The sequence below is a fragment of the Notamacropus eugenii genome, chromosome 2 (assembly GCF_028372415.1).
Source record: "Notamacropus eugenii isolate mMacEug1 chromosome 2, mMacEug1.pri_v2, whole genome shotgun sequence".
Taxonomy (NCBI): Eukaryota; Metazoa; Chordata; class Mammalia; order Diprotodontia; family Macropodidae; genus Notamacropus; species Notamacropus eugenii.
Window position 1 is genome coordinate 304,182,709 of NC_092873.1, and position 17,644 is coordinate 304,200,352.

Here is a 17,644-nt window from a genome sequence, read left to right on the forward strand (position 1 = left end):
ACGGGAACTTGAAGCAGAGTTACAGTGAGGTAATAATTAACCAGAGAGCCAGGAAGGAAATTACAACTGTGCCCAGGAACTTTTATGGGAAATGCTTTGGGATCTAAACAGTGGTACCATCATCACATGATGGGTAAATAAGGTCGAAGAGAGACTCAGTCTTCAACCTAGGAAATCTCTTCCTCTCTCAGCCTCCCTCATCTTACCCTGCTCCTTATCTGTTTGTAAGAAGGGAAGAACTTCACTTTTTCTGGAAGGAATTGAGGTTACCTTCAATGGCAGGGACTCTAAATTGATGGTCAAATAAAGGAAGGAAATATCCCCATTCTTTGCAACAGTGAGGCAAGAGGATAGGAAAAAATCCATATTGTGATGGACAAATAGTAGAGTAAGTCTGTAGAACAAGAAATGTATATACAAATTGCAGTGCTACTCTTCTTTTGGCTCCTGAACAAAATCAAAAGTCATACCAGGGAGCAAAAATTTAGATGGATTGTTATGAATAAAAAAACCCAAGAGTTTCTGGGTAATTAATAATAAATTTATTAGGCTTAGCCAGCAATCAATAAATTGATGGTCAATGGGTTCTCTCAATAACCAAAGATTAAATGGAGACACTGAACACCTTATATCTTTTGTATAAGGGAATGCCTGTGTCAACAGAAAGTCAATCCTGATTGGTGGATATTTAATGAGGAGGTGTGCTAGAAGTCTTCAGCTCCTCCTGCTGTCAATATGGTTTGGTCTTGAGACTGAGCCACCTCCAGCAGTCTGGACTAGGGATTCCATCTCCAACCAGACCACTCTGGTTGGTTTTCTCCTTCATGAGCTGGATCACCCTAAACTCTAATGGAGGAATATAAAAACAGGGTTCCTTTCCCTGGAGTAAGAATTCACCTAGACTCGATTCTGTTTACACTCCAAACAGAAATTAGGTCTCCTAGTTGGGTGGGATCCTGCCCAAGGTTAAAGACCACGGTCCTTGAGGGCTAAGAACAATTTCATCAATCAGGTCAGGGACTGAATGTTTACAGGGGCTGGACCTTAAGTGAGGAAACAAAAGAGCCTGGTTTCCAGTTTAATAATTGGTTATTATTATGATAGTAAACTAATTTCTCTCAACTTCCAAGAACTCTCATTTTGTTTGCTTATTGTTTGTTAATTTATCTGGTCATTAAATGCTAAGGGTTGTCTGTAATATTTTATTCTATCTTGTTTTAATTTGTTTTTGTCAATGATTATTAAAGGTATAGTAAAAATAAATGTGTTAATGAACAAATAATGGCTTGTTGATTTTCGTTGAATTCTTTTTCATAATTGGAAGGACAGTCTTGGAGCCAAAAATTTGGATTTGTAACCTGACTTAGCTGTATGATAATGGATAAATCACTTAACAACTGAAAGTCTGCTTCTTCATTTTTAAAATGAGGATAAAAATGCTTTTTCTACCTACCTTGAAAGGTTGTTGATTTAAGAAAAGTACATTGCAAACCTTAAAGCACCATGTAAATGTGAGTAGATATTAATTATAGTAGCTGTCATATAATTGACATGGTTTACTGTGTTAAAAGAATGAGTTAATCTAAAGGTCTCATCTAGTTACACTGAAGTAAAATGTAAAATATAGAGGTTGTGTATAAATTAATTGCTAATGTTGCACGGGGGAAAATTCAACAAATTTCCATAAAACCTATACAGAGTTCAAGCTCTGGGAAGGATATTCCAGACTTTACCCAAAATATTACACTAAAAGAAAATCAAGGCTGAAAATACCTCCCCCCAAAAAAAACACCCACCAAATTTTGGCATTCCATCAAAGAAGGTGAAATAAATTTCAAGGTGGGGGGCATCGAGCAACATCCTTGGACTATTTCTATAAATGGAACCAGTAAAAACAACCTAAAACATTACTTTGGTGACAAAGGATTCCTTGAAATACCAACAGGAATTGATGAATTCTGGGAAGACCTGTGATTTCTCAAGGATATCACTAAAGTTTGCGTGCCCCAAATCTCCGATAGCTGTGAATGCTATTGTATGCAAAAATGTGTGAATTAGTATTTTTAATAATATTTTATTTTTCCCAATTACATGTAAGAACAATTAAATTTGTTTGTTTTTTTTTAATGAGCATCTCCAGGTATATTTGTAATGTGTATATTTTGGCTAGGATTGATGAAGCTTTTAACAAATAGACTATTGACAGTTGTGATTTACTCTAATTTGGATCCATGCTGACTTGGGGGTTTGGATAGTGGGGTGGGGGTGAAGAGATAACTCTGGGTGAGTTCATTCTAGGACTAATCGATGTACCCCTACTCAAAACCAGGAGTCTTTATTTTACCCCCATATAGCTTGGACAGCCTTATTTGAAGATTTAGTTAGTTTGTGATGGGCCAAGGAGCTAGGACCATAGCAAGGAAAAGTAGCTTCAGTTTTGATTGCTTCCTGCTTGAGGGGACTGGGGGGAGGGGAGGTTGAGAAGGGGGAAGAGAAATACAGATGTAATTTCCTTTGCTTTTTTTTTTTAACTTCACTGCTTTGAGTCAGAAGCCAGAATGGATGTTCTACTTGTAGTCATAGCTGCTGTGCCGCTCATCTTGGGTAAGATCATTCCATTCTCTAGCCCTCACTAGAATTCTGTGTCTTAGTAGTCAGGAAACAAGGCAGGGAAGAGGATGAAAAATGAGGAGAGGATAAGGAGGAGGGAAGAAAAAAGTAAGACAAGAGGAGCAATTCCAGTTCTCATCACTAACTGGTGTTTGTTCTGGGTCCAGAATCTAGGTGAAGGACATGGGAATAGAGAAAGTAGGAGATCCAACCTAGAAAAGAATAGGCTGAGAAAGGTTGAAATTACAGACATGGGGAGATTTCAGAAAAAGAAAAAAGAAAAAGAAATCACTGTTCTCTAAGTCCAAGGAAAGCACAGCAAGAAAACGCAGCTAAAACTGCGTGGTAAGAAGAAACTCCATTTTATGATTGGGGAAAACTAGGAGCTGGATGACATTAGATGGGCTGAAGTAACTTCGTTGCTAGAGAGTAAGAGAAAGACTAAGCAGGACTGGGAACTCCTAGAGAACACTAGCAGCCATCGGGGCACTGTTAAGAGAACAGCTGTCTCCTTCCCTTCTTTGTTCCCTAGTCAGCCAGGTGTGTCTCAATGTTTCCTTTCCTCTTCCTCCAGATTTCTGTGTTATTAACTTGGCTAGAATGTGGGGATGAGGGTGGATAGCAAAAGACATGGATCTGCAGACTAAGTCATAGAAGTTAGAGCTGAAAGACATCTTAGAGATCAACTAATTCAGTTTTCTCATTTTAGAGTTGAGGAAACTGAGTCCCATGAGGTTAGGTGGCTTACGCCACACAGATAGTTAATGGCAGAACTCAAGTCTCCCAATGTCCATTCCCTAAACCTTCCTTGGCTATCTGTTGTTCTGTGTGTGTCTCAGTTAAACAGCAGTTCTAAAAAGGAAGTGTGGCAGAGTAAATAGAATGCTGGACTTAAAAGTCAGGAAGACTTGGATTTCAATTTTACCTCTAGCATTTATTATCTCATTTTTCCTCTAAACAATCTTGAGAGGTAAATGCTATTATTATTCCTATTTTACAGATAAGGAAACTGAGTCAAAGAGAAGTGAGTTGTTCAGATTCATACAGTTTATAAATGTCTGAAGTCACATTGAACTTAGACCTTTCTGACTCCAGGTCCAGCACTTTATCCAAGGCACCACATAGCTAGGAAAGAGTATCACAAGTCCTCTGTCCTTACATCTCAAACCTGGGACAGTTTGAGCTGGGGATGCAGAATAGGAAGCTTGGGAGGAGGACTCTGAAGAAAGAGTCCTTGGTGAAATAAGGGGGAGAGGGATCCTATGGTTTTTAATTCTACGGGGGGCGAACATGGAGAAGGGATTATAACTGTCTTTTGACGATTGATCCTTAGGGAAGGCAGCAAAATGGGAACTTCATGGGCTGAGTATTATTTCCTGCTGACTTCAGAATCTCAGTGGATTGTGGATATATCCCATGACCTGCTCACTTTTACCCATTTTAGGACAAGAATATGAGGAAGAACAAACATACGAAGAAATCTATGAAAATTATCAGGTGGTCTATTATACAGTCACTCCATATTATGGTGAGCATGGGGACCTCAAAATACAGAGGGACACAATCTGGGCTAGAGCTCTGACTGCCTTCAGTGCAGTGGCCAGGCCAAAGAGGAATTAAGCAGTAGACAAATAAGATGAGTAATATTATTTCTTTTGGGGGAGAACCAAGACCATTAACCTAACCCACCCCATTTCCCATTCTCATTTCCAAACTCTGAAACAAGATCTGACTTAGTTCAATTGCTTAATAATCTTCTAAGCCTGTAATGATTAATCTTTTGGGAGCTGTGACATCATTCTCCCCTTCTTAACGATATATGGAATATCTATCGCGCATCAATGTATACAGACACATAGATATTACATCGACACACATCGATATGCAATAGCTATGTAAGTGTATGTATATACACACATATCTATATGCACACATACATGTGTCTTTTTTTCTTTCCTTTTTCCTTTTTTCCTTTCCTTTCCTTTCCAGCTTACAAAGAGTAGAAAACTTGTGAAAATTCAATCATCTGTCAAGTTGAGAGGGAAGAAGGAAAGTAGTTAGGGCTGATCTGAGGAGAGGCTGGTTAAGAGCATTAGAGGCAGATTTTTAAATTAAAATATGGATGCAATTGCTTTTAGGAGGATATTACTGCACATTTCTATGTTTTTGCTTATCTGCATGCTTTTAAAATTAAAGTGAATATAAATTATACAATGTCCTCTTACATTGCCCATGGCACATGGCCAAAAACACTTGGAAAATTCCCATCTTAGTTCTTTTATCTCTGATTTCTGGGTCCTATGTTATACTCCTCCTCTGTTCATTAGATTGTGAGCTCCTTGAAGTCAGGGACTATTTTCTCTTTTTTATGAATTCCTCGCCCTTAGAGAGTATTTACTCCATAGTAAGCACTAATAAATAACTGACCATCTTTTCTCTTTCTCAGATGACATGGGAATCAACTTTACCTTTGACTATTCCCAATTTGAGGCAGAGGATAGAATGGTGAGTGACCCACTGACCTGGGAAAGCTCTATAGAGGGGTTTGGATGGAATGTAGCTTTAAAAAACCCCAAACATAACTAGTAATTGTGTTAAAATAAAACTAGTTGGTAGGCCTAAAATGAATCAGGATAAAGAGAAACTGGGCAGTTGGCCAAAAAGGAATACGGAACCTATGGGGAATTAGTTAAGAGGAAGTCAGAATTCAATTAGTTTGCTACAAATACTCTGAGAAAGATTTAGTCTCTTATCCAAAGGATCTAGGGAACTCAAAACATATGTTAATGGTAGAGAACAGGCAATTTTGTATTTCATTGAGAGGTTGAGGAAAAGGGTGGTTTTGAACCTAAATCTTAGAGGGTACTGAAAATAATCTTTGAGGGGATTGTATGAGTGGGGGGTGAATGGAGGAGTTAACCTTGTTTTCCAATTGTACTGATGACAGAACATGCAGAAAGAAACTATAACTGAAGCAGGAGACAAGAAGGTTAATCCCGAGAAAGAACTTCCAGACAATGGCATACTGAAGACAACAGAAAAAGTGAGTAAGGATAGGGACACAGACCTCATAGAAGTATTTGCCTCTCCTGGATACATTACAGACTGTTTGGGGTTGGGGCATGAAGACAGAGGAGGGCTTGTAGGCAATTTGGGGATACTGAAGGAACCAAGTCCTCTTATCACATGAGATATATCTAAAGCACTTAGCACAATGTCTGCTACATTAATATGTACTTAATAAACACCAGTTCCTTTCCCTTCTCTAGTGTATGCCCCTTTCTCTCCTTCCACATGATCACCCTGAAGTATAGGCCCTGATCTTTGTATGCCTGGACTACTACAATAGCCTGCTGGTTGACCTGCCTGCCCTAAGTCTCTCATCACTCCAGTCCTTCCTTCACTCAGCTGTCAAAGTAATTTTCCTAAAGTTCAGGTCTGACTGTGTCACCTCTGTACTCAATGATGTTCAGTGACTCCCTGTCATCTCTAAGATCAACTCAAAAATCCTGTTTGGTGTTCAGAGCTCTTCATCATCTTACCCCTCCTCATATCCCTCCCACTTTTCCAGTCTTCTTACATCTTACACCAGACCACATATTTTTCAATACAGTGACACTGGTCTCCTTGCTATTCCTAAAACAAGTAACTCCATTTCTGGACTTCATGTCTTTTCACTGGCTGTCCCTCATGCATGGAATATTCTCCTCATCTCTGCCTACTTGCTTCCTTCAAGTCCTAGTTAAAATCTTACTTTTTAGAGGAAGTCTTTCCCAATCTCTCTTAATTTAGTACCTTCCTTCTGTTGATCACTTCTTATTTATCTTGTACATGGTTTGTTTGTACACGGTTGTTTGCATGTTGCTTCCCCCTTTCCTTTGTGGACTCCTCAACAGCAAAGACATTCTTGCCTTTCTTTGTATCCCTTGTGCTTAGCAAGTGCTTAATAAATGCTTATTGACTGACTGAATCATAAAGCATGAATTAAGGTGATAGCCGTGGGAATGGAGACTGGATAAATTTAAGAGAGGGTTCAAAGGAAAAAATGACAGGATTTGGAGATCTTATATAGGGATCAAGTGAGGTAGAGAGAGAGTTAAAGATGACTTGTACATTTTGTCTCAGAGTGATTAGGAGAAACACCAAAATAAGTGCTGACAGCTTTGAACTGACAAAGTTGGGGAGGGTGGGAGTGGGGTTACTTTAGAGAGGTAGCTGATGAGTTTGATTTTGGACCAGGTGAATGACTACTAATGAGAGGGGAATATTTAAGTGGAAATTTCCTAAGAACAATGGGAACAGAAGTCATAGTATAGATAGAGATCTGGAAGTTGTAAGTATGGGGTGATAATTAAAGCATGAGTTTAAGTTAAAGGCATGAAATGAGCTTGCCAATAATAGCTTATATTTATATAGTGTTTCATATATCTTATGTCATTTGGGCCTTTCTACAATCTTATAAGGTAAGGGGTATGATGATTATGATTTCCATTTTATGAATATGGAAGCATCCTTTAGATGTTTAGAGAGGTTTAGAGCAGCTAAGGAATGACCTACCTATCACATAGAGATTAAGCAGTAGAGCCAGGGGTTAAATTCATATCTTCTATGTCCCAGGCCAGTACTCTGTCCACCATACCAAAGGAGACATCATACACAAAGAAGAACTGGGGGCAAGAAGGAAAAGATGGTCCCAAAGACAGAGAAAGATCTACCACAAAGGTAGGAGAACTAAGAAAATGATGCATCCCAGAAAAAAAGAAATGTTCAGTAGTGTCAGATGCTATTAAAAAGACTGAGATTAAGAACAGATAAAAGGCCATTGGTTTGACTGGATTTGAGTGGAAGGAAGTCATTGAAGATTGGAGATAGTGGAGGAAGCTAGACTGTGGGTCACTGAAGAAGTAGGTTGTGAAGTCATATAGGTAGCATATATAAACTGCTCATTTAAGAAATACAGTAGTGAAAGGAGAGAGAAAAGTAAAGGGACAGTGTCTGGAACAGGCTCAAACAAGAAGGAATCTGTGTGCATTTGAAAGCTGAAGGGGGAGGAATTAGTAGAGAGAAAAGGGAGATGTAGAAGTGAGGTTTCTGAGGAGTTGGGTGGGGTGCTGAAGCCTATTATGCAAAGAGACATCTTCCTCTGTGCCCAGAAGAAAGGAGAGGATGAGTATAGAGAATGAGGCATGTTGAGGTGAAGCTCTTCTCCCAGGGGTGGCCAGCCTCCCAGGCCAGTAGCCAGGTAGGGTAGAGTGTGGAGGGATTGTATATGTGTGTTTTAGGAGCCTTCAGCTAAGGATGTTGCTGTGCCCACTCTGCAGCATTACCTCCCACTCCTCCTTCTTCCCTGGGTTCTGCTGAGGTGGATATTGCTACTTTAGAAGGTGAGAGGTCAAGATAATTATGCTCAACCACCTGCTTGGGAGAAAACAGGGTAGGTTAAAATAGCTCTTCCAATGTTCTCAACATAACATCTCTGGGGAGGAAGGGAGTATGGGAGGGGGAACTGGAACCTGGAGAGAAGGGGTGAATGGGAGGAGCAGGCTAACAACAGGAGGAACCGTGTTTTGAAAACAGGAAAAATTTCTCCTTTCAAGGAGATAGTGGGACAGTCCTGGGAAAGTGTCATGAAATGAAACTTAAAATGAGGCTCACATGACTTTAGGACTTCCTGGTTCAAATGCAGGAAATTGGACAAAATAATCTCTTGAGTGTCCTTTGTCAGCTTGGAGAGTTGAGTTAATTTCCAGTTGGTTCTGGCCCAGACATTACAGGTGCAAATAAGCAGTGGGTGAGGTTCCTAATGAGTTGGAGAGTCAAAGGGCAAAGTTCAGTAGCAAAAGAGTTTCCCTATTGGTTAAAGTAGGGTTGAGGGAGGTAGAAAAAGAAAGAGGTGAGAAAACATATTACAGAAGAGGAAACTACAGCTAGGGAGTTGGAGGTGATGGGAGTTAAGCTGAAGAATATAAGGAAATCATGGAAATGAGAGGTGAGGACAAGGCATCTCTGTGGACTTCCTCTTACAGGAGAAATTCTGTCCAGAATGAGGGAAAAGAACGTTGCATGTCAGATGTGTATTTTGGAGTGAGGAAAGGGTGCCTGGGCTCTTAATCCTGTTCCAAGGACCAGGGTTCAAATTTCCCTCTTGATTCTTATTACCTATGAAACTCTCTAGGCTTAAATTTTCCCACCTGTAAAATGACTAGATGAACTCTAAGAACTTTTCCTTCTTTCCTTTCCTAGGAGAGAGAAGGCTGCCGTGACTTCTTTGAAAAAGGGGTCTAGGGGGTGGTGGTAGTACAGAAACTGGAAGAAGAAATAAAGAATTACTGAACTACAAACATCTGATTGTCCTTCCATAGGATCTTCCCTTGGGGAATCACAGTATTGCTTCTTGGACCATTGGAATGGATTTTGGGAAGGGTAGGAAAGTGAGCTGTGATTTTTTTGCATCCCTTTCTCTTTGGAATTGAAAACAATGTGTATTGTCTGTCTGTTACAATCTCTATTCTTTTCCATATTTTGAAGTTTAAGTATACAGAACTCTAACTAGGGCAGGCCACTAAAGCTTTATATGCAGGCACTGAAATTTAGAGGTATACTGACAGCACTTTTAATCCAGCAGTTGAGAAACAACGAGGTTAGTATCTATTTAGCAAAAATATTGAGCTACCAGGTGCTGCCTTCCTCCCCATCAGTAGCACCCAAAGTGAACTGTCCCCACCCCCATTCTGTATGCTACTCACTATCCTCAAATAAATCGAGGACACATTTCTTTCAACTTGCTTGCCTGCAAAATAACATGTTACACTTCTCTATATAAAGTTTTTCACTCTCCCTTTGCTTCCAATTTGGTTACTAAGTCATGGGTGGGGAACCTGTGGCCTCAGGGCCATAGGCAATTTATTTCATCAGAGGTTAGAAGGTTTGTGTCTGGGTTGGAGAGAGGGAAATGGCTTTAAAACGCAAACCAATTCCCTTTTCCCATATTGCTCCCTGCAAAGTGTTTGGTTATTTAAAAAAACACAAAACATTGAGAAGTGGATTGCCAACATGACAGAAGACCCTGGTCCACTCTCCTGGCCTTGCAAAATTTTCTATTTCTTTTTAACCTCTTTATGTACGCTACGGGGAATCGTGCTTCCCCCTTGTGGCTGCTTCAGAAACTGTCACCCCACTCGACTTCCAACTCTGAACCCACCAGTGAGAACACAAGGTTCATATCATATAAGCCAAAAGAGCCTTTCGAGATCTTCTAGCCCAGCTTCTTTCTACTGGTGAACAACTGAGGCCAAGAGAGGTTAAGTGACTTGCCCAGGGTCACACATCTATTGAGTGTCGCGGGCAGGATATGAAGCCGACTCCCGACTTCAAGTGCAGCACTCTACGCGCAGCAGTGGAGGAATGGAGAGATGCTGATATTAAGCATCCTCTAAACTTCGCCGCTCCAGGTAGCTGCGCACGGCCAAACAGGCCATCTCGCCTCCAACTGCCTCTCTAAACGCACATCCCAAAGTCATGCACATGCTCAGGACCCAGAGGAGGGAAGGGAGGACCAATGCCCCTCTCCCCCACCAGGGGAAAGCATCCAGATTTGGTGGAGGAGGCGGGGAAGGGGTGAGTGTGGGAGTGGGGAAGGGATCTAGTCCAGGTAATGGGCGGATGAGTAAAACCGGGAGCGGGGAGAGGCCTTCTGGGGCTCTGACAAAGGGTCCGAGGTGGGGCCGACAAGGCACCAGTGTGTGTAACGTGTGCTCTCTCGGGTTATGTAAGGAAAGCGCTAGAACTGCCTCTCTGTCTGGGGCCTGCGAGAGAACGCGGTGTTCCCGGCGCTAGTCCCCGCCCTGCTCTGCCCGCGGAGCACCAAGACACCCAGCTTGGAGGCGGGGGGCGGGTTAAGGAGACGTGGGGAGTCACGAGTCCCAGGCCTGAGAGTGTGACTATATACGCCCAGCACACAGTGTCCTACACAGTCTGCCGGTCCCACACGTTGCAAACTCTGGGATGTCTGGGCTCCACGTGCACATCTGACATGCACCCTGCGGGGAGTGGGGGGAGAGAAAGGGAAACAATTCCGTGGGCGGAGCCTGGAACTCCGGGAGCCTCACCTAAGCTACGGAATCCCCTCCTTCGCCCACCCTCGGCAACCTCCACTCTCCAAGCCGCCCTCTTTTCGCCCCCGGCCGTGTGCATGCTCTTTTTCTTCAGGCTCCACACACGCAGAGACTCTCGGGCCCCTCACCTCCCCACCTAGGTTTAGCCAGTCCAACTCCTCCCTGTCCTCTTTTTCGGTGTTTCCTATTCCCCCCTCCCTTTTCGGCCACCGGGTCCTCTTTCTGAGCCGCATGTAGGGGCGGAGCACGGTGTTAGTCTCTCCAGGCCAATTGACGCCGGGCCGTTCCTCCATTGGCCAAGCCCCTGTAAGTTTATCCAATGAACAATGGATGTCGTCATGAGCCGGAGAACAGAAGTCACGTGTTCCCGGCTCTCCGGCCAATAGGAGGATAGCAATCCGGTGCGCAGGGGAAGGCACGTGCGGAGCCGCACGTGTCGGGATGGGGGTAGGGGCGGGACCTGGCTAAGGAGAGGCGGAGGAGGGAAGAGTGGACCAGGTGCGCTAGTGAGAGTCTGGGACTGAGCTGGCGGCTTGGTGAGTAACTCGCGGGCCCTAGAACAGACTGTTTTGGGGTGGTCTTGGACGGAAAGGGAGCAATCAGATGACACTGGGTGGGGATGCGTTAGGAGGCTGAGACGGACTGAAGAGGTCAGTGATAAGAATCCCGATTTTGGAAGAGATTTACGGTAGGGGGGGGGGCCGGAGGCTAGTCTTGACCCTCCTTTTACTTCGGAAGGACCGCCGTGGGGGAGGGGAGGAGGAGGAGGAGGAGGAGGAGGAAGAGGAGGGTGGTGAGTGGAAGGCACTGAGCACAGGTCTTCGGATCACAGCTGCTTACACTGCCCTGCCCCTGGTCTGCACCTGGCGAGGCTGGCACAGACTTGACCAAGAGTTGGAGTAGGAGTGACAGCCCCAGGAGACATGGGAGGACAGAATGTGGGAGTGGATCTGATCAAAGATTTTCCTTTTGACTTTGGAAAAAGGATAGAGAAGCTTCCATCGTTTTGTAGGCGGCTTCTACGCGGGAGCTTTTGAGTCACTCCCAGCCCTGTCTAGCGTGGATGACAGGGTGACTTTTCTGTTGCCTCACGGATAATTTTGAGTTGGGGGGGGAGGAGCTGTGTCCTAATTCTGTTTCTTTCACCCTATTTCACTCTATCGATTCCCCAGACCTGAGATGCAGACTGTTGCTTTGTTCTTAAGTTGCAGGTTCAGATGCACTACAGCTTCTGCTCCCGATTCAACACTAACGTCCATCCCCAGCGTTCTTGGAAGCATGGAGTCTCCATCTAGTGTTTCCTTCTGCTCCTCTTCCCCCCTTTCTTCGTCCTCTTCCCCCTCGGGGGTGGACAGTGCCCTCAGCGACTTTGGCTTTCCCTCAGATAGTGAGGGGGAGTGCAGGGGAGCTCATGGGCTCAGGTCTGAGACTGTTTGGCAGAGGGGAAGTCAACGACTGGGTCCTCTTCGATGTTGCCGACGCCCCCTGAGTTCCAGTGGACTTCAGGCTCCATCTTGCCTAGAAGGACCTGGTTTAACTTCTTCCGTGGCAGGTTCAGGAATGAAAAGATCAAGAGATAGTGAGGAGGAGACCTGTCCAAACCCTGGTACAGAAGGAGATCGACTCTTTGCCCAGAAGGTAAAAAAAAAAAAAAAGGGGCGGGGGACGACTGGTAAAACTGAAGGCCTATTATTTGTGTATGTTCTAAAGTGATTTAGTGATTCTACCTGGGTTGTGTTACTGACTACCTTAGGTCATAGCCCCTAGATTTGAAAGAAGAATTTGTATTGTGGCAGGGTGTGCTTACAATCTCTGATCTTTTTCTTTGTAGTGTAAAGAACTCCAAGGATTCATTCGCCCCCTCACACACCTGTTGAATGGACTGAAGATGGGCCGCTACGAGAGAGGTGATTATCTACTTTTGTCCATCTGTTCCACTGTGTAACTCATTCAGGCTGTATCCATCTTTGCTAGAATGAAATTAGGCTAGTGTGACTTCTTCCTTTTTGTTGCTGCAATAATTGCAATACCTGAAAGTAACCCTACCCCATCCTATCCTTAAGTACTTTAGCTTCACTAGTTTAAAGGCCTGGAAGCCTGAATTTCTTAGTCCTCTAAAGGCTTTGTTATGAATGGAAATGCTCCCCCCCCCCTTTTCTCCTTCCTTATTTTCTCCCAACAAACCAGAAATATATTCCCTTCTTCTCCTCTAGCCTGGAGTTTTTTAACCTTTAGTATCTCTTTGCCTCTCTCTCATTTACATTTAGGTTTAAGCAGTTTTCAACAGAGTGTGGCAATGGATAGGATTCAGCGTATTGTAGGTGTCCTACAGAAGCCTGAAATGGGGTAAGTTGCCCTGCTTTTTCTTTCTCTGACCCAAATAAAAATGAGATGTCTCCCTATTGTTTTCTTTTTCCTTCTACTTCTGAAATCTCCAAATGCGCTCTCCTTTATTTTTTTCTTTTTGCCTTTGCAGTGAGCGTTACCTAGGGACCTTGCTACAAGTAGAGGGTATGTTAAAGACCTGGTTCCCTCACGTAGCTTCCCAGAAGTTGCCTTCAGAGGATGGGAAGCACAGGTTTCTATCCAAGGTGAGAACTTAAAAGCTATAGGCTAGGATGGGAGGACTGTACGTAGAGTGGGGTCCCTGTTTTCCTTTTTATCCCTGAACCTTTCCTTATTGATACAAGCATCTTCAGGAAGAGAGTTGCTTCTTTGCGTCCTTACCCGTACTTTATACATTGGTTGATATTTACCACTGGGAAGTTTTCTGATGTTCATTCTTCTCCTTCCCACTATAACTGCTGATCTTGTCTCTTGAGTAGGTAGTAGATAGAAAGGGTCTTTTCCCTGGTCAGAAGTCCTGACAAAAAGATAAGATATTCTTTTTTTCCTCTAATCTGATTTTGCTTAAGATCAGATTAAGGGTTGTGGTTTTAATTAAAATAAGTGAATTTACCACAGAATTCCTTTAAATAGTATGATTACATAGTACATTTAAAAATAAGACTTAGATTGCAAAAATTTGGTTTATCACTCTGTGTGACCGTGGACAAGCCATCTTAACTTCTTTGGGTCTCACTTTCCTCGTCTGTAAAATGAGGGGCTTGGATTAGTGAAGTTCCTTCCATATCTAAATTTTTTGATGGGGGTGGGAGGTTGGGGAAGCTATGTTGCCCTTTAGAGAGTTGGGGACCTAGCTTTAGGGTCTCCTGTTGCCTCTTTCCATCTCCAGAGAAAAATCAGCTCTTTATGGCTTAGTCACTTACTACTTTCTCCTCAATCCTTCTGATTCACAGCGTTTGGCCAGCAGCCAGACCTACCCAACTGGTCCCTCAGCTGATCTTCCCAGAAAGGAGATAAAGCAGATTCAGCTAAGACTCCAGGATCAAGGAAAAAAGAAGTTGCATTCTCAAGAACAAGAGTTGCCCCAACTACTCCCAGAATGGCCAGCCATGAACTTGACATGGATCCACACATCCCCCATTTGCAATCCACCTCTCAGTTCCCTTGGCTCATCTGCCTTCAGCCATGGTCTTTTGAGTCCTGGGGCCAGCTTTGGGGTTATCCTCTTCCTTCAGCATGGAGCACAATCTTTTCCATATTCAGCACCTACTACTCCTGTCCCTGATCCTACAGCATCTCCTGTTGTCTGTGATGGTGCTAAGAATCTCTCTGAAGAAGGGCCTCGTTGCTACAGTTTGCCAGTTTCTCTAGCGTCCATCCCGCTGACCTCAGAATGGAGCAATACTCCATCCTCACCCTGTTTACCCACTGTGACCAGAGAGAAGACAACTAGAATGGATGAGAAACAGGCCCTTCATTTCTGCTGATGTCCCATTCTCCCCATCCCAACTATAGGACTATCCTCTCTGGTCTGGTTTCTATTTTATGTGTGTTTTTTATTTCATTTTCTTGAAGTGTGTATATTTGTGCTGAGAAACCCTCTCTGATTAAAGTAATTTTACGCCTAAATTATTTGTTCATTTGAGGAGGCAGAACATCCTTGTACCTTTCTTTGCTACCTTGTGCAAAGGTTCCTTACTGAACATACATGCGCACACACACACACTACCTCCAACCAACCTTTAATTCTTAACTGGAAAGTAGAAGCAACAAGAGTTTAGGTTGAGGTACTTCTTTCTATATTACCACTCCCTTCAGAGGCATCTTCTTGGGACAATTCTCAGTTAAATTGTGTTTCACAGTTTGGTTTGTTTCTAATTTATTTTTGTTGTCCTCCACTGACCCAGATCAACAGCAGCTTGTACTGTGGGCTGGCCATTTTACAGCAGGCTGTTGATGTTTTGGAGTGCGTGTGTGTGTGTGTGTGTGTGTGTGTGTGTGTGTGTGTAATCTTCAGTTGTCAGGGCTGGGGTTCCCTCGGACATGGACTTTAAGTGCTAGATGTGGGAAGAGAGAGAGGATCCCTATTTTGTTCAGTTGTGTCCAACACTTGGTGACCCCATGGACCTGATTATACCAGTGCTGTCCGTGAGGTTTTCTTGACAAAGACACTGCAGTGATTTGCCATTTCCTTCTCCAGTGGATTAAGGCAAACAGAGGTTAAGTGACTTGCTCAGGGTCACACAGCTTAAGGAATGTCTGAGGCCCAATTTGAAGTCAGGTTTTCCTGACTCCAGGCTCAGCACTCTTTCTATTGAACCACCTAGCTTATGATCCCTTTCAACTTAGAAGCAGAAATGTAGTTATGAACAACTATACGTCTACTTTTCTTACCCTGAGTTCTTATATCAGGTTTGGCCTCCTGTTGAAGGCTACCCTGGGTAAACATTCCTCCTGCCCTTCTTGTCTATCTTCTCTTTGTTGTAGATGACTAACAACTATTCGATTGAAAATCAAGGGCAGAATAAGAATGCCTCATCCTCTCTGAGAATGGTGGGGTTTTTTTCCATTCCTCTTTACCTTGGGATACCTTGGTCCATCCTGTTATTCCCTCTTTGTCTTTCCTGGATTTTCAGTTTGCTTTCATTTGCTCCTCCCTCTCTGCCTGAGCCAAGGGGCTCAAGGATTGCTTTTCTTGGAAGGCAGGAAGACTCTTACCCTTTACTCTCTCTCTACCCTTTCAGGCAAGGTGGTGTCCTCATAGATTCATGGAGTTGGAAAAGACCTCAGAAATCCTTTAATCAAGCTTGTTCATTCAATAACTTTTTAAAAAAATTATTTTTCTTTATTGCTACTATTCCATTTCTATTGACCACTTCTTTTCATTCATTTTTAATTTAATACAGTTTTAACTTCTTGACATCTACAAGGTGGTGATAGTTTGGTTCTTAGCTCTCTGATGATTCTTGTTTTGTTTCATGATTCTCCTCCCTTCTCCCCAAAATAGGGACATCTCAAGGCTCATTTTCTAAATCACCTCAGATACTCACTTTTATACTTTCAACTCTCACCTCTGCTCAGATGAATCTCAGATCTTTATCTGATCTTTTTGCTAAATGCTGATCCCACATTTCTGACTGCTGATAGTAGGTTATCTTCCCTTCCCCTGAAACTCAAATAAAAGTACATTATTTTAGAACTGTAAGGGACTTTTAAGTTCATCTAATTCAATGTTGGTATTTTATAGCTGAAGGAACCAATTACAAAGAAATGACTTGTCCAGGTAACATGGTGAAACTAAAACCAGAATCTATCTTGACTTCAAGTCCAGCCTTTTCTACTGTATTACCTAGTTGTCATTAATAGCCCCAAGATGGCACTTGGCACTATCTTTTATTATTTATCTTTTTTATGTATAAGACTTGCCTGGACAAGATCTGTCATATATCATAAAGTCTTTAGTAGCTAGCATGATACCTTGAAGAGTAAATGTCCAATAAGTGTTCATTAACACTTATTGGGATCTCTTTGTGTTTGGGGCCTGGCTTTCTTTGGAGAGTCAAAATTTGTGTATGTTCTTTCTGGCATGTTTGTCTAGGGTTAGTGTTTTCTTAGAGATACTCATTATTCCAGCTTTCCTTTCCTGAATTGTTACTTTGCTCCAGGCTCTGGTAACTTTTGGAATTTGTAGGGCTTTCTCTGGTTCTTATCTGTGTTACTTAGGCTTATGAGTGCTATGTTCATAGAGCACTGGCCATCCTGCCACACAGGGCTGGAGTGATCTGATCTCTGCAGGTTTCTGTTTCTGAGTCCTAGTTTGGGGTTCTAAGTTAACACAACAGCGGGCCAGGAGTCCTGGCTAAGACCCTGTCCTGACGTCTCATCTCTTTGTGTCTAGTACATAGCTTCAAGCTCCAGGATTTCTTGGCTTGCTCCTTCCTGGTCCCTGAAATGGAAGGCTTCTGTGAGATGAGCACATAGGCAGAGCCTTTCTGTACTGACCTTTCCTTTGTATCCATAATACGCTGGCTGTTTTTATGAACCTGGGCTGGCAAAAATGAACTTAACTGTAGTTTCTCTTTGGATTTTTAGAAAAATCATTACTCTGCCCTGATGGTATTTTTTAAAAATTCTTGCTAGAATAGTGGAGGAACTTGGCCATTTTGCTTCCACCATTAGCCATCTTGAGACACCCCTGGTATGTTTGTCTACATCTGTGCAGTACAGATCTCTGCCTTAGTAGGTACATTGTGTTTATGCCTTGGGCGAGATAATAATCCTTGTAATTAAGTGGTTGCTTTAGGGAGGGAATTTTCTTTTTTATCTTCCCTTCTTCCATTGACTTTGGAGGGCCCCTTTGTGACCCAGTAACCTGTGCTGGATATGTAGAGGTGGAGTTTGAATGTCATAGAGGGAAAGTTTTGTTGGGGGAAGGGGGGAAGAGAGAGGGAGGAGGAGGAACCCGAAGATTGTCCAAGAACTAGAAGTCAGATGGAAGGGGAAAAGAAAACTGTCAGAACTGATTATTTGGTTCAAAATATCCCTGTTTTGGGAAAATTGCCGAGAACAGGCTC

General features: G+C 42.9%; 2 protein-coding genes across 5 annotated transcripts; both read left to right on the plus strand.

Annotated features, from left to right (window-relative positions):
- The first annotated feature begins 2,550 nt into the window (after window positions 1-2,550).
- Window positions 2,551-9,112, plus strand: C2H1orf54 (chromosome 2 C1orf54 homolog). 2 transcript variants are annotated; one of them, XR_011974881.1, is made up of 7 exons: window positions 2,551-2,604; window positions 4,055-4,138; window positions 5,057-5,115; window positions 5,558-5,653; window positions 7,228-7,332; window positions 7,893-8,044; window positions 8,854-8,951. XR_011974881.1 is itself a non-coding variant. In XM_072644714.1 (7 exons), the coding sequence occupies exons 1-6, from the start codon at window positions 2,559-2,561 to the stop codon at window positions 7,989-7,991; spliced, it is 489 nt and encodes a 162-aa protein (XP_072500815.1). In that variant the 5' UTR covers window positions 2,551-2,558; the 3' UTR covers window positions 7,992-7,994; window positions 8,854-9,112. The 2 variants fall into 2 exon arrangements, 1 of the variants encoding a protein (XP_072500815.1); XM_072644714.1 differs by having other exon boundaries at window positions 7,893-7,994; window positions 8,854-9,112.
- Window positions 9,113-11,108: 1,996 nt separating this feature from the next.
- CIART (circadian associated repressor of transcription) lies at window positions 11,109-14,699 on the plus strand. 3 transcript variants are annotated; one of them, XM_072644709.1, is made up of 6 exons: window positions 11,109-11,260; window positions 11,930-12,362; window positions 12,556-12,631; window positions 12,992-13,070; window positions 13,201-13,315; window positions 14,024-14,699. In XM_072644709.1, exons 2-6 carry the CDS (start codon window positions 12,003-12,005, stop codon window positions 14,555-14,557), a joined length of 1,164 nt encoding a protein of 387 aa, XP_072500810.1. In that variant the 5' UTR covers window positions 11,109-11,260; window positions 11,930-12,002; the 3' UTR covers window positions 14,558-14,699. The 3 variants fall into 3 exon arrangements, with proteins under 3 accessions (XP_072500810.1, XP_072500811.1, XP_072500812.1); XM_072644710.1 differs by having other exon boundaries at window positions 11,146-11,260; window positions 11,936-12,362; XM_072644711.1 differs by having other exon boundaries at window positions 11,259-11,374.
- The last annotated feature ends 2,945 nt before the right edge of the window (window positions 14,700-17,644 follow it).

What these genes read in the sequence shown, in the direction of transcription:
- CIART (XM_072644709.1), top strand. Translation starts at nt 12,003, where the DNA reads ATGGAGTCTCCATCTAGTGTTTCCTTCTGCTCCTCTTCCCCCCTTTCT. An exon ending in GATGGGCCGCTACGAGAGAG is followed by an intron (nt 12,632 to 12,991) that starts GTGATTATCTAC and finishes ATTTACATTTAG; the next exon opens with GTTTAAGCAGTTTTCAACAG. An exon ending in AGCACAGGTTTCTATCCAAG is followed by an intron (nt 13,316 to 14,023) that starts GTGAGAACTTAA and finishes TCTGATTCACAG; the next exon opens with CGTTTGGCCAGCAGCCAGAC.
- C2H1orf54 (XM_072644714.1), top strand. Translation starts at nt 2,559, where the DNA reads ATGGATGTTCTACTTGTAGTCATAGCTGCTGTGCCGCTCATCTTGG. An exon ending in TACTGAAGACAACAGAAAAA is followed by an intron (nt 5,654 to 7,227) that starts GTGAGTAAGGAT and finishes TCTATGTCCCAG; the next exon opens with GCCAGTACTCTGTCCACCAT. An exon ending in GAGAAAGATCTACCACAAAG is followed by an intron (nt 7,333 to 7,892) that starts GTAGGAGAACTA and finishes TGTGTGTTTTAG; the next exon opens with GAGCCTTCAGCTAAGGATGT.